Consider the following 27,452-nt stretch of genomic DNA (forward strand, 5'->3'; position numbering starts at 1 on the left):
AACACAGCGTCTGGTCGTCGATGCACCTTTACCGTGTCTTTCCCCTAATGTTTCTTCCACAGTAAACGCACACAATGTATCAAATAAACAACAGCCTTACGGAGGTGTGCTTGCAGGCTGTGAGTTCGGGTCCGTGCAGTTCTGCTGTTTACTGTGTCATCACTTGGGAGCATCGCCGCACCTTGTTGTTGTCGCCGGCAGCAAACGAGAGAAAAAGTGAAAAGAGCGAAGTGACCAGAGCCGTCAGACTTTTCCAGTTTCATGATTCGTGGTATTTTCCGTGTCATTTCGTCGATACACATGCAGCAAGTCTCCGCACGTTTGCTCGTAAGTCCCGGATACCCCAATCACCCGTTTTCCCTTTGCCATATCCTGTTTTACCGCGCGCATATCTGGCTTGCAGATGTGGTTACAAATGCGAGAGAAGACAACACGGAATAAATCAGACAAGTCCGGTCTTTTCTGTTCAGTGACAGCGACTGGCCAATCTGGACGGCATGCGCTCCCACACGCAGTCATCCTGTGTCTGCAAGCACTCAAGTGCTGTCGATTTTTTCAGCCCTGTTTGCGTCTTCCAGTGTCCCTTCTCCCTTTCAGTGGTGACCGTTTCTCCTCACTGAAAAGAGCACCATTCTGGTACTGAGGAAACGGTCTCTGTGAAGCAGTTTCTCATCATAAAGGAAGGTTCCCTCTGTTTGTTGGGGGGCCCCCACAGAGAGTCGCGCGGCCTCTCGCGGCCCTCACCGTTTGTGGCGTTAAGTGCGAAGCGTTCGAGGAAAAAAAGGGACGCGCAAAAGACAGAAGGGTTTGCCGAAAAACGAACACAGGCCAGGCGCGGAAACGAGCGAGCAGGTAACTGTTCTGGGCGGGGAGGAGCAACGGGAGGTTTTCAGTTTCGACTGGCCTTTCGGCCGCAATCCACACGACTGCTCTCCGGAAGCCAGAAAGGACCAGGGCATTTAGACGGAAAGACACGAAAGCATGGCAAGAGTGAAAGAAGCAAAAGGCAGAAGTTCCCCACAGTGTCCCACCGCGTCGACAAAAGCGTAGCGTTGACACACCTTTTTAGTGAGAAATGCGTAAGCACAGACTTCAAGTGTATTTGCGTGTGCAGAGAAAGAGCTTTTCAAAGTCAGCGACAAAGACATGCAAACGAGACAAGTAAATCTCCAGAAACTTACTCGTGTACGTGTGAAAACAAAACTCATTACTCGAGCCACACAGAAGCCGCCGAAAGCGACACGACAGCTGAGTTGCTTTCGAGGCAAGGAGGCTATCGATTCAAGCTGCCCGACCTTGACATATGCCATTTATATCGAAACGCTAGACCTGTCTGCGTTAGTACACACATATGTGCCTCCGCTTCTGTCTTCGATTGTCTGTTCCATACGTGTTTACTGCCACAAAGGTCAGCGTATGTAACGGAGGCGCAACTCTCGTGAGTAGCAGCTTGGCAGAACTGCGTTTGTGAATCCTTCGCGAACACAAGCAGTGGCCCGCAATCTCAGAACGATGGGGAGTATCGGCTTATGTTGACCCAATCATAATAAAGCTTTGCTTCACTTATTTGTGTACAGATGCATGCACTTCTGAGCCGCTTGCTGTAGTTCTCTCGGTCTCGCAAAACGCTGAAAGAACTCGAGCGAAAAAGACTAGGAGAAGCGGTTGCACTGACGGTTGTTTTTGCGGTGGCCGACCACTCCCAATCGTCTCTTCAGCTTTTGTCTCGGGAACCACTTGCGTGTTCGAGGCATTTTCCAAGAATGTCGATTTCGTTTGAGAGCATCACTTTCCCTTCCTCCCCAACGCCAGGCACGGACCGCAAGCCCAGCTCGGCGCGAGAGGAACTGCGAAGACAGCTACAGAATCATCGACCTTTGTAAGGAGAGGAAGAGGGGGACAGACGAAAACGAAGGGAACGCATCACAAAGAACTGTGTATGGACTCAACGGTGCATGTGTTTGGAAGTGAGGCCCCACCAAGCTACGACGCAAGCGACAAAGAAGCCCAAGAGCGCGTTCCCCGTCGCCTTTTTGGTGTTCTTCGTTCCTGTTCTTTATTGAAGAGAAAAATCAGAGGGAAACTGTGGCAGAAATCGCGGACGAGAAACGCGAAAAGAGACGAAAGCGACTCGAGTAACATACACATGGATCCACGCGGCTGTATACACAGAGACGAAGAACCACGCGCGTATACGCATAACTATCCATGTGTATGTGTACAGAGGAAAATTGATAGATATATTCATATTTATGTTGAGGAAAAAATAATCAGACGCAGCTAGCCGAGATAGAGAGGGCAATCAAGAAATGTCGCCAGAGAGAGATTTTTCGTATACAATATGTCGCGAAACCAAGATATCTGGCAACCAGGGCGATGAAGACGTCGGCACAAATACTTATTCATCACACACAAGTTAACATATGTATATATATATATATAGAGAGAGAGAGGGTCATGTCCTATGTATGCACATATCTATATCTATATATTATATATATATATATAGATATATATATAGATATATATACGTTGAAGAGGTCAGTGTGGTTCGGTGTTCCAGGCCTCCAACTTCACAGCTTTTTTTCCTGACCGAGTATAGTCGCCTGGACGGTATGTGGCGGCTGACAAACGCACCGAGAGCAGACAGCGCAGATGTGCCTTCGATCGGCGAAGCCTTGGCTCTCGGTAGTGCAAGCAGAACCCACGCCAGAAAGATTTTTGTGAAGCTCGATGACTGCCCCATCTTGCATGCAAAGGCCAGGGAAGCCCTCGAAGCTCGAGAGGCATGCGCAAAAACGTACGTTGGTCAACCAGGCTCTGCTCAAGAGAAATCGGACAACTACGGAACCTACTTCTCTACATGTTACGCTTATAACGGTTTCGTGTTTCTCGCTACACCACATGTGAATATATACATGTACCCTTTTGACACTTGAATACATATACCTATGCTATATATACATATATTTCATCTGTTAGAGACATTCAGTTGTGTTGAGGTGTTTTGTTGCTGAAGCACTTGTGGATGGAAAGGTTACTTGCGTCCTAGAACAGATCCTAGATGTGAAAATGTACAACTCACATCAAATAAACAGAGGCACTAGAGTATCTAGAGTAGTGAAGATTCCAGGAATGAGCTCCAGACAGCCAGGTCAATTTCTCTGTGTTTTCTGCTTCGCGAGTGAAACATGTTTAAAAGCTGCACAAGTTTGTTATGGAATTGCTTCCGCAAGAGAGTCAAAGAAAACTACTTGGAATGATGCCGTGGCGCCTGTCTGCGGAGACGGTCTGAACGCTTAGAACACGATTTACTGTCTCGGTCTACACACAGTTCTCAAATAGGTCGCAAGGAAATCTCTTGGATAAGAGAACCACGTAAAACACACGATTTGCTGTTCCCTTCCGAGTGCGACCGCTCCACCATAATGTATGCGCACATTGTGTCATCTTTTTCTGAATTGTTTACATTCTTTTCGCCGGTGGGGTGCATCTGTCGTTTCTGTTAGCGGCTGCGCTAGCACCGCTGTTCCCTTCCCCGTCAAAGCCAGCAACTGGCGCCACCCGTCCCCGGAGCCTTCGCTGGCTTGGCACTGTCGGCGAGGCGGCGAAAACGCAGAAAAGGAAGCGCGTGAAGGAGAAAAGTTCCTGACGAATGGACAACTTGCAGAAGTAGAACGTGACCGGGAGGGAAGAGAGGAGCGTGTAGGTCGTGCAGAATCGCAGGACCAAGTTGCACCCGAGAGCGAGAGAGCTGAGAGAGCCAGGATTTCCAAGTTGTTATGGCGAACGGAAGCGAGTGCTTCCTGTGGGTCCGTTCTGCCAACAGATCTTCACTTTCCAGCTCGGTATTACCCAACACGCAGGGAATTTTCTGAAAGTTTTCCTCTTCAAAGAGGCAGACACAGCGGCCTGTGCACCTCCATCAAACACAGTCGCCTGCCGCGAGAACTCGAGCCCCTGGGAGGCGTCTGAGAAAGTAGAAGGCCACCAAAATGAGGCAGTGAAAACGCATGCATCAGTACGATTGTCTGTCGAGGGAACCCTGTAGGGACAATGCTGAGACAACACAGGAAAAAAATCGGGAACAATCGAGATGCGAGGGAAGCGCATCCCCTACAAGGTCCATAGTCGCAGCAGTAAAACGTTTTGCAAGTTCGTTGGAAAACGGAACTTCCCCACGGTTCCCTCACTGTGAATCTGGCAAAGGATGACTCTAACAAAGGCGCAAGTTCTCCTTCTCAGGCATTACTGTATTTTCTGCCATGTGTGTCTACATAAGTATGTACAAATGCTCAAGTGCATGTGAAGAGATACTGATGAGTCAGTGTTTGTTCGGTGTGTAGGTTGGAAGTTCAATTTTCTCAGACATTCCTTCTGTCATGTTTCCACCGTAATATCACAAAGATTTATATAGAGCATTTCTGCGTGAGGGAACCAATCGCAGCGCTCAGACGTGCGTCTCTGGGCTCCCCCTGTCCGTTGTGTGTAAGCACAAAAGATTCTGAGCGCGCCCTTTGAGAAAAGAAATGAAGTGTTGCTATTGGACAACGATCCACGTTGCATTCTGTCGCTGAATTTGATAATGTTCAAAGAAAAAACTGTGATTCAGAGCCCAGCCTGCTCAGTGACATCGTATCGGGAAACGTTTGCTCCTCTCAAGTCTTCCGCGCCTTGCAGTGTGACAACCGTCGGTGGAACTTGAAAACGAACTCCACAGTGGCCCCCAAGATGATTATGTCCGTGCATCACCAATCCAGCTTCGTCATAGCCTTTCTTAGGGTCCTTAACATCACAGGCATCTGTTGATACCGTAACTTAGTGGTATCCTTTGGCGCGTTATGCAGCGCTAAAAGACACTCCATCCAATGAAACCTGTGGTTTGATCCCAAGCTTCTTCTGCTCGCATTTCTCTGCCGTCAACCAGCCTCTGTCGTCATGAATGTCGTCTGTTTACCTCCCCATCTTCTGCGACATATCTATGCGTTCCTACTTCTCTCGTGTCTATACCCCGATAGGCAAACGTCCATACCGAAAACAACGGTGCACCTGTGTGTCGCTGTTGTAGCATGCAACATTTTTTTCAGTGCCCATCCCGCCGGCACATCTACGCAAATGTTGAAGTCTAGCGAATGCACAAGATGCTTCTGATGAATAGCTGTATGCTAGAGTAACAATGATTATTCGGCGTCAAAAGGTACGAGGCAGCTGTAGCATGCAGCATCCTCAATTCACGTCCTGCTGCTGCTTATCTTAGTCGAAGTTGACGAACCCATCAGTCGCAACTGGCCGAAACGTAACGCCAGAGAGGGCCATCCAGTTTCTGTGATTTTGACACAGCTCTGCATAACTCTGTCTCTTCACTCTCGCTCAGTGAGAGGCTCTTGGGGCTTCTCAGACACGCATGTCTGATTTCCCCACCCTTCAAACTACCATTTTACTCACCGGCGAACGCCCGTTTTTTACAGCGAAAGAAACGGTGCTCGCCTATACACGCCGACCACTGAAGGTCCAAGTTCCACGTCCACAGTGCAGGATCTACTGTCCCGAACAAGCTGACACATTCTTCTAGCCGCTAAGATGCCACCGTCGTAGATCTCTTTGCCGCAGGGGCGGTGTGCGGAACGGTGTGCGGAAGCGTCAGTTTTTTCCTGTCGGCACACGGCAGCCCTGCGCTCATTCTCTCCTTTCTCCCGCTGCGCGCTGGATTCCTGGTCGAGGGCGGAAGATCCGCGTTTTCGCTGGGTCGAAGTTCTACTGAGCGTTTCATGAGCTTCACGTTGAGTGCGTGAAGGACTGTGGTGATGCCCAGCACACACATTTGTAGAATCCGCGGTTGTGACGCAACTTGTTTTACGCGTGAGCGAACGAGAAGGCGAAAGATCTTCTTCCTCGCGGGTCCCTCTCAATGTAGGCACCGCTTTGCCACCGTACAAACACACACACACACACACAAGTACTCAGACAAGCCGAACTGGAAGCCCTCTATCCAGCCGTGTTCAACGGATTTCAGCTGCGTTTTTACACACATGCACAATTGCCCGACATGCTCATACGGACATCCATAACCTCTTTTTCCCTTCGCAGGCACCCGCTGTTCGCGCGCGGGTGTTGGCCTTCCCCGCAGCCGCCGCCTTTCCTTGTTCCGGACTTCTTGCGGAGCTCTTTTCGAGTCTCCTGTGTCTTTGTCTGGGTCTCCAGCTCTACGCCTCTGTTCACGCTTTTGGTTTCGTGAAGCGCGAGTCCGCGGGACGCAACGCTTTGCGTGGGGAGAGCGAGCGCTCCGGGAGAGAGACAAAAGAAAGGCTCTTTCTGCCGAGAAAGCTTCTCTGGAAGTGAGGACGCTCTCGGAGACACTCTGCACTGGCTGTCGCCGTTGTGCTCTTGCCGACAGTTCCGAACGCTATCCGAAGTGAAGCAACGTTCGCTTCCCCTTTCCTCCCTTCTTCGCACTCAAGGTGTGACCGCACAACTGACAGGCAGTCCGGGTCGACGCGTTGGCGTATGTACACGCCGGGCAGGAAATCTTCTCCTCTGCTCACCGCACAGGCAACAAGAAGAGAGCCCCAGCCGTGAAAACAGATTCAACCCAAACGAAGAAGCATATCGATCTTCACAGGTACACAGGTTCACATATACGTAGATATATATATATATATATATATATATATATATAGTATACGTGGACAAGCTCACATGCGCACCTGTATAGTGAGAATATGTCCACATATGAAAGTATATATATATATATATATATATATATATATATAAGTAAACCGTAAACCGAAATGGACAAACATATCTATCTACACAGGTACATGAATAGTAATGATGTCCACATATGTACGTATCTATAGATTTTAAGCACAAGGATAGGTGTACAAAGGAATATGTACGAAGACGCCTTGAGCATCGACTGTGTGTGTGTATGTTGCGAATTTTGTGTGTCGGTATGGTCCCCACCTCTGCCTTTCCCGTTCACTTTTTTCACGAAGAGTTTTTCTGTGTCAGCGAACAGATCGTACCTTCTGTTTCTTCTGCTTCCGCGCGGAAGTCGCTGCGACCCCAGACGTTGGCGCCTCCCGCTCGCGAGTCTCGTGGACCTCCTTGGCCTTCCTTCTTGACAGAAAAAGAGCTGTTTGTGTCAGGAGGAGGCGCAGGCAAAGGCGGGTACGCAGCGGAAGAAGAAGACCAACCAGCAGTCCTCGCAGAAGAAGACGAAGGAGGAGAAGACGAAGAAGACGAAGAGGCAGAAGAAGGACTCGAGGGAAGCGCGGCGGAGCTCGTCCAGAGATTTCTGGGCTTCGCTTGCGGAGAAGAAGCTCTTTGGGGAGCAGAAGGAAGGGCAGGGAAATGGGTCGACCGGCTAGCGGCGTCGAAGGGAGAAGACCCAGCGCCGGGGCGGACCCTGAAGAGGAGACACCAGAGATGAAAGGACGCCAAATGCAAGGAACCGAGTCGCTTTGGGCACTCATCAGTCGGGGACAGCACCAACTCCTTTACCAAGCATGCAGAAAGCAGATTACTGCAGGCCGAAGAGACTCGCGACTGCACACAAGCAACAAGCGCCGGTCGCGCGGTTGTTCGCTCTCCCGAAATCACGCAGCCCATCGGCTTGCAGGTCCTCGCGAGGAAGCAAAGAGAGCGGGAAGGTGAAACGCCGGAAAGAGGTTAAGAAGCGAATGCGTAGAGAGATGCGCATCAAATCGCAGAAATTCACAATTTGCCTCGAAGCGACCAATGTTGGTCGTGAAAAAAAACAAGTGACAGACTCGCCGTAGCGACACTCAGCTAGTTCTCCACACGCTGGCCATGTGTGCACATCGACAGACATGCTTCTCCACGCACTCAAGAAAATCCATTTTTCCTTCTTTGTCAACCTCTACGCCTACATCCGAAAAAAGTCAAAACGTCCGCATGCATATAGATTAACCCATAGACCAAGACGAACAGATACAAATGGATATATCGATAAACGCCAAGATACACCCATGCATCTATCGATGCCTATATATCTGTATCTATCTCTCTTTATACATATATAGATAGATATCTTCGAGATGCAATTGACCATAGGCAGCTAGATTCACGATATGTCTCTGTGCATCCATACGAGTTAGATTCTAAGTTGAGCGCATCCGAGTACTGTTTGTTACGCATGCAGGCCTGAAAATGTTTCTCTCTGACGCCTCACCAGACTCCTTGAGAAGCTCCTTCCTTCCTTCGCGGGGCTGCCGAAGCGCCCCGGGCGGCGGCTGGCGGCGCGGTTGAGTAGAGCGAGGGAAACTCTTCCAGCTGCTCTGAAAGACAGAAGCAGCGAGAATGCATCGAATGCCTGTGAAGCACATCTGAACGCGAGAGTGAGAGAAGGCGAGGCCAGTGTCGAGACTCAGACGCAAGACTCAGAGGCGGCTTGTCAGGGCGCTGTGTTGCGAGAAGTGCATCTAAGGCGGGCACACGAAGCCGGACGCAGAACTACTGTTGAGAGCTCTTCCGCGCCCGACATCCCGACATAGTGCGAGACGTCCCTCATCAGTTTCGACATGCAGAAGCTTATCCTTGTTCTCCCTCCGTTCTCACCACGCTGGGGCTGCTGAGTCGCCGCAGCTCGAAGGTAGAGCAGGAGAGTTCGCGCCTCGTCGTCCGTGATCGGGCCGAGCGCTGCCTGACAGCGCTCGAACCAGCAGGCGACGGCGCCTCCTTGGTCCACACTCGCTCTCAAGCGATAAAACGTTGGCCTGGAAAACATAGGATGGAAGTTTCACACAAACGTCGTGCAGTTCCCCAAAGCTCTCTTCCGACCGACAGGAAAGAAGTTCTTCCATGAAAACCGCAAAGGTGAGAAAACTCGGCAGGTCGCACCGACGTCTGCCTGTCTCGCGTGCACCGCCAAACTCGACCCCGAGAGAAGACACAGAGAGACAGAACGCCAGTTCCGCGGTCCGTTCTCATCCCTCCCTTCTCAGTCGATGCACAAGAAGAGTTCGAACACGGCGGGAAGGACCGCAAGCATCTCGTCTCAGAGCAAGAGACGGTGAGGAAAACGGTTTCTCGACAGAAGAGCCTTCGCACCCTCCTCTCGACAAAGAATTACCCAAGGGCCTGGATGTCTTCCAACAGACGCGTGCTTTGAATGAAGGGCGCAAGGTCGCGGGAGAGGAGAGCCAGCTGCTGCAGTTCGGGCTGTACATACACCAGAATGGGACATCGAGGGAAAGGGAGTGAGTCAGCTCGCTTTTTGGACAGCTTCATTCAAATGTTCTTCCACTTTTCCGGAGTCCTCCGTTCGAACGTTCCTGCGGTGGCCTTCTCGCCATTCTGTTCCTTCCTGGCATCTCTTTTCGTCTCGACAGTTCTCGCTGCTCTCACCTCTGCAGCTCAAGAGGGAGTCCCGCGCCCTCCCCCCATCGCATTTTTCCACGACTCTCTTCTCCGGTCGCTTTGCCCCTCGCTCCCGTCTTGCTGCCAGCTGAACCGTCCGCTTCTCCGTGTCGCTCGTCTCCTCGTCTCTCTCTCCACTCCGTTTTCGGACTCACCTGGGTCCGCAGGGCGACAGCATCTCTGAGGGCGGCCTGAAGGTCTGCGCGTTCCTTCCCCTTTTTCTTTTGCTGGTGCGACATGCGCTTGTCTCCACTGTGCTCGGCCTCGACGTTCCACGCTGCGCGCTTGGGCGGCTGCATGCGGTTCTGCGGCAGTCGACCGCCGCGCTGTCTCCCTCCCTTCTTCAGTTGCTGAGGCACACCGAGAGACTGCTTCCCTCCTCGGTCGTCTTCTTCCTCTTCTTCCTCCTCCTCGAGACAACAGATGCGCTCGACGACCCAAGTGAGTGCCTGCAAGTAGTTCTTGTCCGGACCCAGCACAACGTTTTCTCTGTCCGCCTCCCAGAGAGGCAAGAAGTTCCTCTTCTTCGACTCGGGAATACCGGCTGGGTCCCGCCTCTCTCGCTCCACCCTCTTCTTCTCTTCCCTTTCGTCTCGAGCCGTCTCCGCGCCGCCTGCCTCCTCACTGTGACGCCGTCCAGGAAAGTCCTTCCCTTCCTCCTCTCCTCTCTGGCCGCCTCCCCGTTCGCCTCTCTCTCTCTGTTCGGTTCCTTCCTTCGGAGAGACACTGTCAGCCTTGCTGGTGGACTCGAGGCTCGCGGAGACGAAGCTCGTCACTGCCTCGAGTGCCGTCTTCAAGCCATCGAGGAGCAGCTGCACGCGCTGCTCAGTCGACGCTTCACTCCCGCCTCTCTCGCCCGCGCTTCGCGTCTGCGGCGAGGCCTCAGGCCCCGCTCCCAGGACGAGGAGCAGCAGGAGTCGAGCGAGGAAAGAGGAAGGTGGAGAAATCGGGGACGCCTTTCGGCCTGAAGAAGTTGACGAAGAAGACGCATGAGCGACGATCGGAGGGAAGACGATGCTCGGCGTCGTCTTTGCCTGACAAGAGGCGACAGAAGCCTCTTTTGGGAAACTCCAAAGCGCCGCGACCAGACGCGCCACGTAGACCGCAAAAGCATTCGACAGAAACGCGTTCTTCGACGCGGCCTCGTCCGCTCCCCGCGCCTCTGCAGCCGCCGTCTTCTCTGCATGCGCCTTCTCGGCTTCCCGGAGCAGCCGCAGCGCGTCTCGGATCTGCTGCTGCTGCGCGGGTCCTAGGCTGTCTGTACACCTGAAGGCGCGCCTGAGGTACGCCTTCGCCTCGTCCTCCGACCGGAGCGCGTCAGCGCTCCAGAACGCGCTGGCATATGCATGCGCCGCGTGCAAGTCGTCTGCCAGCTGCTCCTTTTCTGAGAAAGAGAGGGCGCGACAGAGACCCTCGATCAACACGGCGGAAGAAGTCCCTGCATGCGGCGAGGCTTGTGCTGCCAAAGCGAGGCCGGGAGGCAGACACTGGGGCGCCTTCCCAGAGGAGGAGACCGGCACCGCGAGACCGGGCGGAAAGGGGAACGCCTGAGGTCTCTCTCCTCTCGCGCTCTCTTCTTGCCCTCGCGACGCAGTCCGTACACACGAAGACGACGAAGACGAAGGAGACGAAGAAGATGAAGAAGACGAAGACGAAGAAGATGAAGACAAAGCAGACGAAGAAGATGAAGAAGATGAAGAAGATGAAGACGACGAAGACGAAGAAAATGAAGACGAAGAAGACGAAGACGAAGAAGACGAAGACGACGAAGACAAAGCATACGAAGAAGATGAAGACGACGAAGACGAAGGAGGAGGGACTTCTGGATCGCGAGGCAAGTCGAGGAGCGCAGGCCCTCTGGAGTGTCGGTTTGCTCTTCTTCTGTCTCCCTGAGTCTGGCGGCTTTGCTGCTCCTGCTTGTACGTCCGGTAGTTGAAGCACAAGGCGATAGGGACAGAGAGTCGCGAGCCGCTCGACGCCAGGCCGTCGGAGCTCGAGGCTCTTGGCGCCGAGGCGGAGGCCGCGGCGCCTGAGACGCAGAGCCGAGAAGAAGAAAGCGAGGCAGAGGGCGTTGCGTGGCGGGTCGCCAGGTGAACGAGGAGCTCCGTCTGCTCGCGGAAAACGGTCAACGGGCAGTGCTCGGTGTGCGGACAAGGGTAGTGGCGCTCGCGGTAGTGTTGCTGGAGCAGAGGCAGCGTCGCATACACCTGAACGACCGGAGAAAAGACAGACGCAGAGCAGTCACGGAGACGAACGAGAGAGAGAGAGAGAACGGAGAGATCGCCGAAACAACGACAGGGGGAGGGGGGCGCAACATCCGACGGACAACTCGCAAACGGAGTCTTGGAAGGGACGTTCACTCGAGGCGAAGAAGAGACACAGCCTCGAGAGTGTTTGCGAACATTCTTGCTTCACAGCACTTGAGAGCGACATGCATGTGCATGTCTACACTTGCGAACGGATCGATCCATCCACGTTTGTTTGCATGCAGCTGCGTGGATGTGGATGGGGCGGTGCCGCTCTTCCCCGCCTTCGCGCTCTTCTCTGTCTACGCACTCGGTCGCCGCTTGACGGCCAGGCCGGTGGTTTTCCAGCAGCGAAAGAAAGGCTTCACCTCGGGTGTCCAACTACGAAGGCACACGGTTTAACTGTCTCGGTCACCAAGGAAAGCGTTTCTCCAGCTCACGCCCCAGCGAGAAGCGTTTCCTCGTCGGCCTTACAGGTATGAGGTCTGCGACTTCCTTCTGAGTCCCGTCGGCGGTGAGGCGACCTCCAGCTCCGCCGCGCCGGCCTTGCCCGTTTCTCCTTTCGTCTCCAGCTCCGCCGCCTGCGTTTGCCGCATCCGCCTCGCACAAGCCGCAGTGAAAGTGATTGTTCTTGACGTGCAGCAGCAGCGCGTCTCCGTCCAGACAGCGCTCGCGACAGACGCGACACCTGGGGTGGACGTACACCTGGGCGTCGGCTTTCCCCGTCTTTCCAGCTCCCGCGTCGCTTCGCTGGAGGTGAACGTCGAGCAGCGCCGCCGGATAGAGCAGATGTTCGAGCAGAAGCAGTTGCGGCCGTCCTGTCACACAGACCTTGCAGTACGCCTCTCCGTTGTGACTCTGCTGGGTGTGGACAGTCAACTGCTGCAGCGAGGAGAAGACCCCAAAGGGCAGAGGGCCGTCTGGCGAATACGTCGCCTCCGGAAACGCAAACGCAGGCGTCGAAGAAGTCCCCGTTTCGCCTCCAGCTTCGTTAGCGTTGCCTCGAGCTCGTGTAGCCTCGGCGCCTCGGCCGCGCCTCGTTTTCGTCGCGTCCTCCCCGTTCTGTGCGACCTTTCTCTGCCGCAGAGCCTCCCGGACGTCCAGCTCAAGTCGGTCTTGGTCGTCGGAGAAGACGAAGTCGCGCAGCCACTTGGCGCGACAGGCAGGCAGCCAGCAGCGCCACTGCAGGACGCACTCCACGAGCCTGCGGACTGCCGGTGAAGAGAAGCAGAACGCGCTGCCTTCGTCGCGCAAATGGGTCGGCAGAGCCGCTGCAGCGGCTTCTGTGAAGAAGGGTGGCGCCAGGAAGCCGCGCGCGAGCACCGAGGGAAGGCTGTTGCGCGAGAGGAGAGCAGAGAAGCGCGGGGAGTCTGAGGAGACGTCGAGAGAGGGCAGGTAGAGCAGGAGGAGGAAAGGCGTGGAGACCTTGCAGAATGGACAGACGCGATTGAAGGGTGGGAAGAGACGAAGACGCAAAGCGCAGAGCCAGCAACAAATATGCTGGCAACAGCCGACGGCGACACACGAAGAAGTCTCGTAACACAGAATGCACTCGAGCGCCTCGCTGCGCTCCCCTCCCTGCTCGGCGGGGGCAAGCGCATGCACTTGGCCGTTTGCGTCCTCGGCAAACAAAGCTTCCGCACACTCGTCCGGCTCGAACAAAGCCCTCAGCAAGTACGCGAAGGACGCAGGCTCGTTCTTCGAGGCGGAAGAGCAAGAAGAGACAGGTCGGTAGGCGACGTTTCGTCTTCCGCGTCCGCGAGCGCGGGAACCTCGCGCAGGAGCGGCAGGAGCGGCAGAAGCGCGAGAAGAATCTGGAGAGGCAGTGGAGGTGCAGGCGCCCTGGCCGCGGTCTCTGCCTCGGCCGCCGCGGCGAGCGCCGTCGGGTGTCTGTCCACCTGCTGGACGAGACGACGCGGGCAGCGACGCTTCTGTGTGGCTTGTCATTCTGCCGACTCTGGATTGGTAGGAGGGCAAGAAGGAAGAACCGCCACCGACGGCGGCAACGAAGGCGAAGAGGAAAGGAGGAGGAAAGGAGGAAAGGGGGAAAGGAGGGAGGGGGGGCAGATGAGGAGAGAGGATCAGCGAGGCAGCGGCCAGAACGAGGCAGGAAAGGCGGAGTTCATGACCGGAGGAGAAGCAGGAGTGAGTGCGGGAAGTCGCAGGTGGAGAGGAGAGACCGAAGAGAGAAAACAAGGGCAAGAAAGCGAGGCAGAGACAGAACAGAGGAGCTCATGCGACGGAAAACAGACACACACCGTTCAGGAGGGGGACAGAGGGACCAGTGGATACACCAAAAGCGGGTCTCGAAACCTGACAATGACACGGAGGTGTCGAGAAGCGTATTCAAAAAAGCAACGCAGCAGAAACAGAAGTTTTTTTTTGAATGTCGAGGTTTCGAAGAGAGCTGCACTCCGAGGGAAAAGGACTCTCTGCGAGACTGGATCTCACCAGTCGTGGGAAGACTTGGGGTGCATGTGGACTTGCACGGTGGCTGAAGAAACGAGATATTTGCAAAGAGATCTCTCGTCTTTCGCGACGCTGGGAAGAACCGCCCGCAGAACGCAGGCCAACCAAGAGAGGACGCGCAGACGGAGAAGTCGAGGTGCTCCCTCTCTCCAGCTCTGTCTGGACAGGCGGCGGTCTTGGATTCGGTGAAGCCACCCTCTACAAGAAAGAATGGAACTGGAAGAGGCGCGAAACGAAGGGTCTTCTCTCCCCTCTTGGGCGTAACGCAGACGAAGCAAAGGACAAGAAAGACACCGGCGTCACATGGCCGTCGCGCGCTCCCGGCGAAAAGGGAGAGAGGCGGGGGGCGGAGGTGAATCCCGAGGCGAACAGAAGCTTCCCCTGGGATAAACTGTTCACACATGTGTGGATGTGAAGGAGAGATTCGCAAAAGCAAAAATGCACGAGCTGGAAGGCAAACGGGGGCAACGGTGTGAAAGCGATGCACGGATCCCGGGAGAGAGCAGCCGAGTCAAGGCGAATCCTGGCGGCTGTCAGGGACGGCGACGCGGAGGGAGAAAAACGAAGAAGAGGAAACCGAGACACGGGCGAGATTCCACAGTGAGACACACCTCGAGAAGCTCTTCTGACAGCCGCAAATGCGTTCATTTTCAGCTCCCTGGACTCCTTCGTCCCCCTGAGCAGAAGCCGTTCGGGGCCGCCGCGCGCGTTGCCCGCTGCATGCATGCAGCACATGCGAGGAAAGCCGGAAAAAGCTAAGGCGCCCGCGAGATACACGGAAAGGAAACAGGCAGTGCAGGGAAGGACACAAGTGTGGCTTCCGAATCGAAAAATCGTCTATTTCCACGCGGAAGGCATTTGGGTCGCGGCACACGCTGGGCGGCGGACCACGGTTCAGTGGACGTGCACTGCAAAGAGTCAAGAAGGCTGACAAAACCGACCGCGTCTTCTGTCAGTTGCTTCTCATAAAGTCAGCGTGCCGCAGCTGGGCAGACATATCTGAAAAGCGTGTGGTCAACTCTTTGTTTTCTTGACTCGTGGGAAACGCAAAAACGAACGGAGGACGGGCAAGTTCCTTCGTTCGCGTCCGTTCCCCGTCAGCCTCAGAGATTGACCAGCACCGCGGAGGAGGTCGCAGCGACAGCGCGACGGCAAGCAACTTGCGCGAGTTCTTCATCCTGCTCTGCTCCTCTCTCCCACTGTTTTCCGTCTAAGTCTCCTTCTGCGCTCGCATATTTCTCGTCGCTGACGCATATCGACGCCTCGCGCAGCGAACTGATCGGCGCGGTCTTCCAGGTGCCAGCTCTCTCTGGTCGCTGTGTGTCAGATCAGAGGCAGCGACGGCCTTTGGAAGGATACACGCAGCAGGTGAATTTGAGAAATCCAGAAGGAGGACGACGGAAAAAGAGTTCCAGCAGCATCAGGAGGGAGAAAACGTTGACTGACGCACAGGGGTACGAAAAATCACTTTTCTTGTACGCCAGAATAACAGCACAAGATATTTAGACGTTCATCTGTCGCGGACATCTTTAAGACTACCTCGTTTCACCCGTCGTTCTTTTCCTCCCTTGTCTCCTTGGTTCGCTATTTCCAGTCTCAAACCATGTCGCCTCTCCCGCCTTCCTCGTCGGCGTTCTTCCTCTCTTCCAAAGCTTTCCTGTCGTCTCTTCGCCTGTCTGCTTCCTCTCTCGGTCGTCCCCCCCCTCGCCTCTCTTTTCGCTCTTTCTCTTCTTCCTCTACGTCTCCGTCTTCTTCTTCATCCTCGTCCTCTCCTGCTTCCGCTCCCTCTCCCCCTTCGTCATCCTCTTCGTCTCGGTCCTCCGCGTCGCCAGGAGGGAGACACCGGCTGGTGCTCCCGCCTGACTTGCCGAAAGGCATGAAGGGATCTCACGGATTTCTTGACGGCAACTCCGCCCTCGCAGCCGCAGTCGAGGCTGCGCTCGACAAGCCGTCCAGGACGAAGCGCGTAGCGGGGAAGGAGATCAGCGGGAAGGACTACTCCAGACTCATGGTCCCCAAACAGAGAAAGAAGAAAACCAAACACACGGGCGGGCAAAACGTCACCTACTGACTTGTCCGCGACCTCTCCACGAGGGTGCATGCGCGATGTCTGTACACTTGGACTGGGTCTACCTGCTCCCTTCCGCAAGTGGGCGCCTCTGTATTGGTGCTGTCTTTTCGAGTCTCTCTTCGCGCGTCCACGCTTGTGTGTCCAAACAGCATGTAAGCAAAGGCGGGCGTGACTGTGGGCGTCTTGCGGGGCGAATCCGGAAAGGCCAGAAAGCAGAGAAGAGGAAAAAAATGCGCGACGTCATGGTGTTTCACCAGTGCAACCGCGAACCGAACCGCAGGGAAACAACGTCTCCTGGCTTGTCCGTGACTACACACACATGCGCATGCATGGCCCCAGATGGACCTCGGAGTCGCCGTCTCTACAGGCCTACACAGATTTCGTACTTTCGAAACTCCGAGCATGTTGTCGCTTTCCTGCTTCTCTTCTCGAGTTGCTTTTGCAACGCTGTGTGGTCTAAGAATGCCTACACATATGGAGCACACCTTTAGAACAGCTGAATCTTCAGTGCAGCTGAGCTATGCGCTCGGCCTTCTTCTCGTATGAAACACGAAAGACGCTGAACAAATTTAGATACGCTTTATAAGCATTTATCGTCTCTCTCCAGTGCGTCGTCTCTGCTTCACCTCCTCTCCCCTCGACCTGCTCGGCGTTGTTTTATCTATTCAGTGTGCGCAGCAAAGTGCTCACCTGAGAGCTGAACTTGTGGTGATTCACTTCCACGGCTAAGGGGGAACAATCCTCGATTTTGGCAGACTCTGGTGCGACTGCGAAAATCTTCCTCTGTGAGCCGCAGGGGGGTCTCCATCTCTGAGACAGGATGATTTATGCGTCTGTTCTGGCGAGTGTCTATGCGACGAGATCGACTCCTGGTTGACATCTCGAAGGTAGCGGATCCAAGGTTTACGCTGTTGGCATGGCTGCGATAGCACTCAGTATAGATCCTCTCAATCGCTTTTTCTTCCTGTCGGTGAAGCACGCTTGCTGTGACCGGCGAAAGAACCAAGCCGATGAACAGCGCGACTGCACTCCGTGGAACACAGATCTCACAGAACCGTGTTGACGAGAAATCTTGAAGTTAGGAAACCTACCAGTGCGCTCAGAAGCACGCGGCTGCTCCCAGTGCCTCGGTTCTACGCATCTCACACCGAAGGAGCAAAAAGTTGTATCCAAGACGCGGAGTTGTAGCGGAGCGGCTATAGCAGCGACAAAATGTAGGAGTGGAATGGGAAACTGTTTGGAGTTACAGACGGCGATGGAATAGGTCTTTCGCCGTTTCCTCGTTGTGTGGCCAAATGGGTCGTGTCGCAGTAGGGTCACGGAAAAAGGAATAGCAGAGCAATCATGAAAAACGGTTGAAGACATGTGTACGAGATCCGGCTTCAGGTGTCACGAGACGATCACACGGGTCGGCCGCGACAGCAAAATCTCAGAGACTCGAGGACATTTACAGTACGTTTGATGTTCTGTCCAAAGCATGTCAACCGTTTTCTCTCCCCATGTACACTACCGCGTCAGCGTTTCTCCTCTCTGGTAGAAATGCTGTCGCTCAGTAGTACAAGCAATGACCCGTTTTCACTCGTGAGTGCTTATTGTTTCGGTCGAATGCTGTCATCTCTCAGAAAACGTGCGTTCCGAGATACTTCTGGAGGAAAAGCGAACAGATGTTGACGGACGGAATTCCCTCGTAGGTGAAGTCTCCATCAGGAGAAACTTGCGGTGGTCATGACGCAGCTGACGTCTCGTAGATCAGAGGTGGATTGACTCGAGTTCCCACGCGGTTGGTGCTGCCGCGAGAGAGTTAAACTAAATAGGTTGTTTCATGACTTAAAAGCGTTAGGGTGACCTGCAACTCCCTTCAGGTCACTGTTTGAGGAAAGCATAGCAGAGGCGGTACGTAATGGCGTATGATACTGAAAGGCCAAACGGCTGTGTTACCCATGCTCTGAATATCCCTTTCTTCGTGCATCCTTGTTATCCTCTTTTGTCGTCTGTCTCTCCCATGTTTTCATGCACATCTGTCCTCGTAGCTACCTTCTTCCGCATCTCACATCTGCCTTCGATTCGTCCTACGCCTATATCTTTATTCGGGGTTCTCGTGTCCGATCGCTCGTGGCTTTTTACAGAATTTGTCACCAGTAGTTATTCGGGGCCCGCCAACAGCTGCTGTGCAGCAACCAGCAACATTACAGCAGATAGTCGTCGGAGAACGCTGTTCCCCCACTACTGTCAAATCTGCTTATTTCTTCCGTCTGCTCTTCTGCATTCCGCGTACATGTTTTTCTCTTCTTACCTGAGAACGTTTACGACACTACGAATATGTCGTTTCTCTTGATTGCTTAACAGGGGAAACAACCAGTAGCCGCACAAGTTACGAAGGAGCAGGTTTGCTGCAGTGTATATCCAATTTGGCCTAGGCCGTACAAGAGGAACGTCTTGAAACACTAACGACGGATCGTACGGGGAGGGAGAGGCAAAATGAGAAGAAACGGACGGCGAATGAAAGAGCCGGCCTTCACAGGCATACAAAGAATGAAGAAAACCATGGAAGAAGATGATCACAAAGAGTCGAGACGACGAAGCGAAAGACGTGAAAGAAGGGCACAGAAGAACACGACTTTCAAACACGATACACCTAGTAGGGAGATGTTTCCATTCATTGGGCAAATGCATAGGTTTTGAACACATTCCCTTCTATACGCGAGCAACATTGACTGCGGGAAATAGAGAATCACACGCAAGAAGAGAAAGACGCGAATGAACAAAACGAAAGTGTATTTCTCGACAGAACCAACTGCATAAACAATTCAGTGGCTGATGTTCACCAGTGAACAGTAATGGCAAGTTTTCTGTTAGTCATCTCAGCGTCCTTCTGCCGAATGTATCGTTTCTGTAAAGTCTAAGTCATTCAGTGCTTTTTTTTCGTTCCACCGTATCGACTTTGTGTAGTCTGTCGCCCTTTTCCATGTTGCTCGTTAGCTCTTACTTCTCACTATTCTTATTTCTCTGTTACGCATTCACCTCTGTTTGCCTCTATACGGCCCTCTATGGAAACACGAAGTCGCCACCGAGCGCCTCTCCCCTGGGAATGCTGATGAGGAGGTAAGTCTACGCTGTTTAATGGGAATGAGATGGAACATGAGTGGACGGGAAAAAAGAGAGGCAACGAAGGCGACGGGTGGCACCAGAGGAAGAAAGCCAAGACATCTGCTATTGGTGTTCGGTAGGATGCGAAAGAGGCCGTCAGAGACCCAGAGATAGAGATTCGAGCGGCAACGAAGCGACAAGGACCCGAGCGAGTCACGCATAGACACAGCACATTAGGCATACACGGAATAGTGACGACGCCTCCTTCCCACTCCATCTGCTCGGTCTGCTTAAAAGGTCGGAGCGTATGGCTAGTACGGACGTTAGCTACTCGAATACTTGCGCGACGTTGCGAAGAAACAAGAAAATGTCTCACTGGCTTTCCAGAACCCTCCAGGCAAACTTGGAATACCCCTCGATGGGACAGGCTACCAGGTCTTCCTGCCAGCGCGGTTGTAACAAGGCAAACGAACTTGGAGCTGTGCATCCAGACTCTGGGAGGAGAGTGGAGCGGCGTTGATTTGTGAGACTCGTGGAAGAGTCTACACATCTGGCATAAGTGGCTTATACGTGCAAGGAGTTGCATCGAAGGAAAAGCTCGTGAGTTACGTGCAGGAAGCAATTGCCATCCGAGGGCCGTTACGGAGACGACGGTTCATCGAATCTAGGTTGCTCGTGAGTGACTCTGTGGCACTTGGTGTCCCGGAACAAATTGTTTCACAGAAAAGTGTGGTATTGTCCTTTTCGTCGGCTCGATGTTTTGTGTGTGTGTGTGTTTGGCACTGTGAGTAATTGCGGCAACGTTGAATATTCTGCATTGTCTTTTACGTTGTAATTTGTCGAGTATGAAGCGTCGGGTTCGCTTCTTCAACTGCTCCCGGGCGGCACTCGGGTTGGGGGTCGCGGCTTTGTTCGTCGCTTGTCTCAGTGACATTTCGAGGGCTGTCGCAACAGAAACGCCGACAATGAGACCCACATGCAAGGAAGAAAAGCAGATGACCACGTGCATGTGCGCAGGTCCTTCTGGTGCAGCCGCGGCAGCGGCCGCGAAAACAATTGCACTTTGTCCCAGTCGAGTAATGGAATCACTGTTGACTGTTCCACAGATAGTTTCACTGTTGTGCCTTCCGACACAAGTAAGATTTGCATTGGAGAAGGTCATGACGAAACACTGACGGCGTGTAACAGAAACAAAGTATCCACAATCAAGGAATTTCTGGGCGTGGCGCACGGCACCAACGCACCACAGTGGACGTCCGACCACGCTCTAACAATTCCAACAGAGCAATTCTCCATAATTGACAAAACCTTATTCGCAGGATGCTTAAGAAAAAGTGGGACCAACCAGGGCACGAAGGAGTGCTTGGTGCCTGCCAGTGTCAAAGCCAGGGCCTCGGCAGTGAAGAATGGTGTCCTCATTTGCGCCTACGGCACAGAGAGCAACAATACTGTTTCAGCGGTAACACTGGACGCCAAGAACAACTCTCTGACAATCATCTGTGACACTGAAGGACAGATGCACCCAGAAAAGGATTCCTTGACTGCTTGCCACTGCACCAATTCCAACACAGAAAACTGTAAGACCTTGAACCTGAGTTCATGCCGAGCTTCACCGAGAGGTGGTGGACGCCGGTTGACACAGACAGTAATGCGTTCAAACTCGTGATTCCAGAGGGAGGCTTTCCTGTTGAGGAAGAAAGGATTGTGTTGGGGTGCACTGAAAACAACAGGGTTCAAGCCTTGAACGGTGACGGTGACAACGACACAGCTGTAAAGCTACCGACATGCAAAGTGAGAGTGACACTCACTGCACAACCAGCGGTCTCACAGGCTCCGGCGTTGTCCTTGCTCGAATTGTTTGTGATGGCTTTCGCTCCGCCTGTCTCTGTCGGCACACACTGAACTGCATCTTAAGCAGTTCTTAAACGTGCGCCCTGTAGCATGCATTTTGTGCATCACTCGCATTGTGCGTTGTGGTAAACGAGTGAGGTGGAAGTTTGTCGCGGTAAGAGACAAGTCATTTTTCGCCAAATGCTTCTTTGGATTTGTGATGAAGCTTGTCCGCTTCACAATGGACAAAGCTTGGTCTGTGCGTCTGATTCAGAACTTCACTTTGTCCTCCAACTGATACCTTCTCTTGAAGGATTTGACGAGTCCGCTTGGGAAGTGCAACTGCTTTTAGGTCCTTGTAATACGGCAAAACTCTCTATTGGACGACATCGAAAGTCCACTGGTGTTTCCGGTGCAGCAGTGCATATATCACTTGTGGTTCTCAAAACCTACTCTTGGACGGCATATGTCCTGGCACTGCTGAGCCACGGGAAGTCAGAGGCCCAAAATGCACCGACAAGCTCTCACACAGCAACGTGCCAGTGATGCAGCGGCACAGCCGCGTTGAAGTCTTACAGCGTACTCCCAACAATGGTACCTGGTGGATCAGATGGATTCAGTCATTCGTCCAAACCTCTTTAGAGGCAAATTAATATCCGCTAAGAAGTTGGATAGCATGACAAGTGTTGTTAGTCTTGAGTGGTCGCGGTTTAGAGGAACTAATCTCTGTACACGATTATGGCCGCTCCAGCTGTCGCAGAGGACTAGGCATTCATTCTCGGCCACTGTGTCCCCAGACAGGGTGTACCCGAGACGGTTAGACATCTGTCCTTCCTCCTGATGCTAAGGAGAGATTCAGCTCACTTCTTAGTACACTTCGACGGATGCAGATTTAATTGGCGAGATGCCTTTTTGGAATATACAACATCATTACGATCACCTGCGCTGATCCTTCCGCACCGCTCCGGATGCCCTCACCCGACGTTGTCCCACGACAGAATTACTCTTCTGAATCCATGGAAACATCATATAGTCACCCGACGTGGATGGCAAAGCTGGAAACTTATTTTTGGAGCACTCGATCCGAAACAAACTAAAGCGCGCTTCAAGAGCCCGTGCCGCGGGGGCTGACAGTCTCCGTCGGACAGAGTTGGCAGAACGGTGCATCCTCCAGCAAAAACTCTATTCGGTTACTGGCGATTGTCTCAGCCAGGCGCTTCACCCACCATTATATCGGGACAGTGTATACGCTTTTGCCTGTTCCATAACATGCTGAATCTCATGCAGTCCCTTTGGACCATGACGGAGAGAGAGCGAGTACGCACAACTGCGTGATATGCGTCCGTTCCTGACGCCGCTGTAGTGATGTGTAGCACGAAGTTCTATGCATTTCGATGCCTGTAGCGTTGACGGGCACTATCTGGAACTCGAACATAACTCAAGACTGCAACGCCGTTGTAAGTGTTGAGTGGGGATTGATCAGGCAACTACACAAGTCACTGTGGTTGGAGGTTCTCACACGCAGAGATACAACGTCTTCAAACACCAGTAGCGTTTGAAGGGTATGAACGCGTCATGCTGCATCTGGTGATTCTCCGTGTCATCGTTCCTCTTCATTTTCTGTTTTTTTCGTTCTTCCTTTCGGGCTGAGAGACGCACACCGGCGAGCTGCACACGCACTGCGGCTGGTGTCATGACATGAAGCGGAACGAGCGAGACGGCACGGGAACCGAAAAGAAATGGCTGTGAAGTGACGTGGAAGAACAAAAACGCTCTCTTTCTTCTTTTCCACCAGTACGAGGCGCACATGAGCCGACGGTGATTGGTGAAATCGGGCAGTCAAACTCGTCTGGAACTTCAGTGTTCGGGCGCCACTGTCCGGTCCTTTTTTCGTACGGGCGCGGTTGACGCAGTGGTCGATTCACAAGAGCGGAGGCGATTCCGGTCACTGAGCCAGCGGCACTGGTTTAGCTCGCTGAACACAAAGGGAAATGGTAGAGTGGAATGATACTGTTAGGAAAACCAGGAAATGCGGCTAATGGCAAGGCTGACAGCTCTGCATCGACAAGCCAGTACAGGAGAGGAGGTTTGCAAGCGAGCGGGAGCTCGTCCCAGGTGGGGGTCGCCACGTGGGTACCAGCAGAGATGGTTACTCTTCTGTCTGCCCAGCGAAGACAAGGCGAAATAGATAGATGTCTCACGACAAAGGTGTACACCACAGTATATTTCTCTCCTCCCGACTTGTTTCCTTCACAACTGGAATGCTTTGCATTTCAGTAGGTGTTTTCGATACTCATACGCGGCTACTACTTTGTGTGGAAGATGGTGCGACGGTCTTCGCTCTTTGACAAGTCCAGGGCAGCGGTTGGGCTGGTGGCGGGAGTTCTTCTCTTCGCGGGTCCAAGTCAACTTTGGAATGGTCTGGTAGATGCGGCCGGACCGACCCCTAGGTGCTCCCAAAGTGGAAAGATTACCCACTGTGTCTGTGAGAAGGCGGCGCAGGACTCAGAGGTCACCCGAGTGACCGAAGCGGTGACCCCGACCGTATCTCTGTCAGAGGAAAGCAATGGAATCACCATCCAGTGTGATCCAGCCAAATTTACCTTTGTGCCCTCCACTGAAACGGACGTATGCGTCTGGAAAGACTCCCAAAATACTCTGGCCGTTTGTAACCAGGACACCACGAAAACTTCCATTAAAACCTTTCTTAACCTGGACACCGACGACCTTCCCAAGTGGACGACATCCAGCAATGACGGCAGGCACTCCCTTCTCTTTTCCGAACATGCTTTACCTCTAACTGAAAAGAGATTCTACGCTGGATGTATAAGCACAGGAAGCGGCGAGCGAACGCAGCAGGAGGAGTGCCTGGTGACAGTCAGCGTGAAGGCGAGGACATCGTCAGTCAAAGATGGTGTCCTCACTTGCGCCTATGGAGCAGAGAGCAACAAGTCTGTTCCAGAAGTCAGACTCAATTCGGCGAACAACTCGCTCACCATCGTGTGCGGCAATGAGGGGACGATGCAGCCGACCAAGGAATCTCTAACGGCCTACCAGTGCAGCGGCGCCGAGAACGAAGGCTGTAAAACTGTGAAGCTCACTGAAGTTATGCCCAGATTCACATCGAGCTGGTGGGCAGAGGATGAAAAGAACAAGAACGCACCCAAACTGGTGATTCCCGAAGGCGGGTTCCCAGATCAGGAAGAAACGATTCTGCTGGGATGCACACAAAACAGCCAAACAGCTGCGAAGGAAGCCGAAAGTGGTACAACCCCAGCTGTGGAGCTGCCCAAGTGCAAAGTGAAGGTGACTCTCAGTGCGCACTCCTCTGCCTCACAAGCATCGAACGTTTCCTTCCTTGGATTGCTTGGTTTGGCACTCACGCCTCTTGTCTTTCTTGGCACATATTGATCTTAGTTCTAACATGTTCTGAGTGCTGAAGTTTCTTACGGGTTTCCTGCAGTAATCGCTTCCAATGTGTGATGTTTGTGTGGAATTCCTGTGAATTCTGTTTGGGAAGTTGTTGGCAGTCCCCCGCCGATCCAGTATTTGAGCGCGGGTGGAAACTCTTCCTTGGCATTACAACCGAAGACAGGTTTGTCCGTGGAATTGGAAAGACCATTGTTTACCTCAAATGGTGCATTTCCTTGCTAGAACAACCACAGTCTGCCAGGGCAGTGTAATTGCATTAGGGGTCGACTAATGGAAGAAGACATTCGGTCGCAAGGCACTGGAATATCGCCAAACCCAACGATAACACAGCCGGTCACCTGCCAGCTCCCGACAGCGGGCACCAGACAGCGTGTACCTTGTGACTCAGGCGGTGCAAAAACTAGGCGACCCATAGGTACCAGTGTGCTCCCAGATGGCAGAAAGTCAGCTGGTGCCTGATACAGTTCTACTGCCACGTAGGAGTTGTTGAGCGCAACTAGCAGTCTTCGCTGCAGATACTGCCAAGCGGCTTAGAGTGAGCACATCGTTCTTCAAAACCAGATATAGGGCAGAACACCATCACTGTGTCTTTGGATATCAAGGTGTTCGACCTCGAAGAGTCTCGGCTGGGTGCTTTTTTGAGGAGGTAGGTGTGGTACACTCGTCTCCGTGGGCCAGAAGAGGGACAGGCAAGCCCTTCCTTTCCGAACCCGCAGCAGAGAGAGCTTGTACCAAAAAGGGTTTGCCGCTTTCCCCTTTCTATTACTCCTCCGGAGAGGTGCAGCACAGTTATTCCGTTCATTTGGATCAGTGTAGCCTTGACCGTGTGTTTACTGTGGAACTCTAACGTAGTCCTGATGAAGATCCTCCCTGATTTGCCGTCTCGTCGCACCCGGTGCCAATGCTTAATCGTGTCGCGCCGCAAAACGACAGAGTGAACACCGCCCAGGCGTCCCTAGAAGAGTCACCACGAGAAGCTCTCCGTCTCGTTAAAACAGAAGAAAAACGACGGGTAGAGAACGAAGGAAGGAAGACGACAACGATGGTGAACTTGAGGAAGACATAGCAATACGCGTGAGGAAGCCCTACATCTGCTATTGGTAAAAAGAGCCGCACAGCTCAAGCACTAGAGGAAGGAGGCGCGAAGGATACAATGATGAGCGTTTTTCGGGACACAACACGCAACAGCCAGAGACACCTGAAACAAGTAGCAGTGCGGAGGAAGCCCTTTCTGTCTAGCGGGTAGACACTTGCAGAAACGCGCTGGTGGATATTGTGGACCCGCCAGCTGAATGGTACTGAACCTACTGCCACGCGGTCGCGGCTCACCCGTCCTTTTTCTGTTCTCAACCACCGAGGGGTTTCAGAAGAGCGAAGGTGCTTTAGACTGCGTGAGATATCTCTATCCGTGTGTAAGATTCAACGAGTTGTGGTACTGAGAACACTGGAGAAAGCTGAGGTGGCGACTAGTAGATAGATTAGTCGGTCTCCAAAGGACGACGCAGCCATAATAAATGCTTCTGTCTCGCGCTTGACCTGCGTGACAACTCACCGCAAGAGATATTGTGTTGCACGCAACGCAAGCACACGTGCCAGTTGGGGGCAACGGCTGCGGTACGCGCCCACGGAGGTCCATCGCCGTTCATCCAACTGGGCCTCTCCGAGGCTGGCCCGTGTGCAGCTGTTGTCTCACAACGGCGGGCTTCACATTGTGTTTCCTTTTGTTGTTTCGCGTTCCTTTTGTGTTTGCCATTGACCCTTAACGGCTGAAGATATTTTCGGTGTGCCCACTTCCACTGAGGCGTGCGATGATGGAACGTCAGACTTCTTTTATCAAAAGGTCCCTGACGGCAGTCGGGCTGGTGGCCGCTGTTCTTTTCAATGCATGCCCGAGCGAGGTAACGAATGTTCTGGCGACAGGCCAAAGTATAGTCCTCAGTTGCACTCGAAGTGAGAACTTGACCACATGCGCCTGCAAAGAAGTATCGGCTGCGAACAGACAAGTGGGCAGTTCTACAGGCACTGCAACGTTGTCCGAGTTGAGCAATGGACTCACTATAGAGTGCCCGAAAACAACTTACGAGTTTGTGCCTAAGGAGCCGACACATGTGTGCATCGCAAAAGAATCCACTTCAGCGATCCTGCAGGCGTGTAAAGCCACGCCGACGAAAAATCCTATCAAGGATTTGCTGATCCAAACCACCCAGACCAAAGTCCCTGAATGGACAACCACAAATCCGGGAGGGCACTCCCTTATCCTTCCCCCAGAGACGTTCCCCATCGTCGACAAAAGCTTCTTCGCAGGCTGCTTGAAAACGAGTTCACGTCGTCAGAGAAACACCGATGTCGAGTGTTTGGTGAAAGTTGACGTCAAAGCGAGGACCTCTGCAGTGAGGGACGGCGTCCTCATTTGCGCGTACGGAGACAAAAGCAACACATCTGTTCCTGAAGTGACGCTGAACGCAGAGAACAATTCCCTGACTATCCAGTGTGGTGAGGAAGGAGAGATGCAGCCCGACCCAAAATCTCTGACAGCTTACCACTGCACGGACACCAACATAGAGAACTGCAAGACCGTCGTGAACCTCACTGAGGTCATGCCCAGTTTCGCAAAGAGCTGGTGGACAGAGGATGACAAGAACGGGAAGGCACCTAAACTGGTGATTCCTGAAGGTGGCTTCCCTGCTCAGGAAGAAACGATCGTGCTGGGTTGCAACGTAAGAAGCAAGGTTCTTCGAAGGGGCAGAAAGAGCAAGCGAACACAACCGCGACGTTGCCAACATGCAGAGTGAAGGTGACACTCACTGCTCAGCCCGCAGCCTCACACGCCCCGACGCCTTCGTGCCTCGGATTGATTGCGGTGGTTTTCACTCCCTTTGTTTCTTTCGGTGCATACTGAACTTTGTCTACGATGGACTACACGCGCATTATGCAGC

The 27,452-nt window shown here is 53.2% G+C and overlaps 5 protein-coding genes across 5 annotated transcripts; 4 read left to right on the forward strand and 1 right to left on the reverse strand.

Annotated features, from left to right (window-relative positions):
• Positions 1–5,740: 5,740 nt before the first annotated feature.
• On the reverse strand, positions 5,741–14,702 carry TGME49_292235 (hypothetical protein). The gene is made up of 7 exons (XM_018782163.1): positions 12,102–14,702; positions 9,537–11,588; positions 9,095–9,183; positions 8,581–8,738; positions 8,195–8,300; positions 7,026–7,408; positions 5,741–6,534 (listed from the first exon to the last, which is right to left on the reverse strand). Exons 1-7 carry the CDS (start codon positions 13,572–13,574, stop codon positions 6,404–6,406), a joined length of 4,392 nt encoding a protein of 1,463 aa, XP_018636487.1. The 5' UTR covers positions 13,575–14,702; the 3' UTR covers positions 5,741–6,403.
• Positions 14,703–14,915: 213 nt separating this feature from the next.
• Positions 14,916–17,119, forward strand: TGME49_292245 (hypothetical protein). Its single transcript, XM_018782164.1, has one exon. The coding sequence runs from the start codon at positions 15,700–15,702 to the stop codon at positions 16,165–16,167; it is 468 nt and encodes a 155-aa protein (XP_018636488.1). The 5' UTR covers positions 14,916–15,699; the 3' UTR covers positions 16,168–17,119.
• Positions 17,120–19,915: 2,796 nt separating this feature from the next.
• SRS36A (SAG-related sequence SRS36A) lies at positions 19,916–20,920 on the forward strand (the record flags this gene model as incomplete). Its single annotated transcript, XM_002368525.2, has 1 exon — positions 19,916–20,920. The coding sequence occupies exon 1, from the start codon at positions 20,231–20,233 to the stop codon at positions 20,918–20,920; it is 690 nt and encodes a 229-aa protein (XP_002368566.1). The 5' UTR covers positions 19,916–20,230.
• Positions 20,921–22,559: 1,639 nt separating this feature from the next.
• SRS36B (SAG-related sequence SRS36B) lies at positions 22,560–24,778 on the forward strand. Its single transcript, XM_002368526.2, has one exon. The coding sequence runs from the start codon at positions 23,407–23,409 to the stop codon at positions 24,493–24,495; it is 1,089 nt and encodes a 362-aa protein (XP_002368567.1). The 5' UTR covers positions 22,560–23,406; the 3' UTR covers positions 24,496–24,778.
• A 1,546-nt stretch (positions 24,779–26,324) lies between these two features.
• SRS36C (SAG-related sequence SRS36C) lies at positions 26,325–27,308 on the forward strand (the record flags this gene model as incomplete). Its single annotated transcript, XM_002368527.2, has 1 exon — positions 26,325–27,308. The coding sequence occupies one exon, from the start codon at positions 26,325–26,327 to the stop codon at positions 27,306–27,308; it is 984 nt and encodes a 327-aa protein (XP_002368568.2).
• Positions 27,309–27,452: the final 144 nt, after the last annotated feature.

Source organism: Toxoplasma gondii, chromosome IX, assembly GCF_000006565.2.
Source record: "Toxoplasma gondii ME49 chromosome IX, whole genome shotgun sequence".
NCBI classification, from domain to species: Eukaryota; Apicomplexa; class Conoidasida; order Eucoccidiorida; family Sarcocystidae; genus Toxoplasma; species Toxoplasma gondii.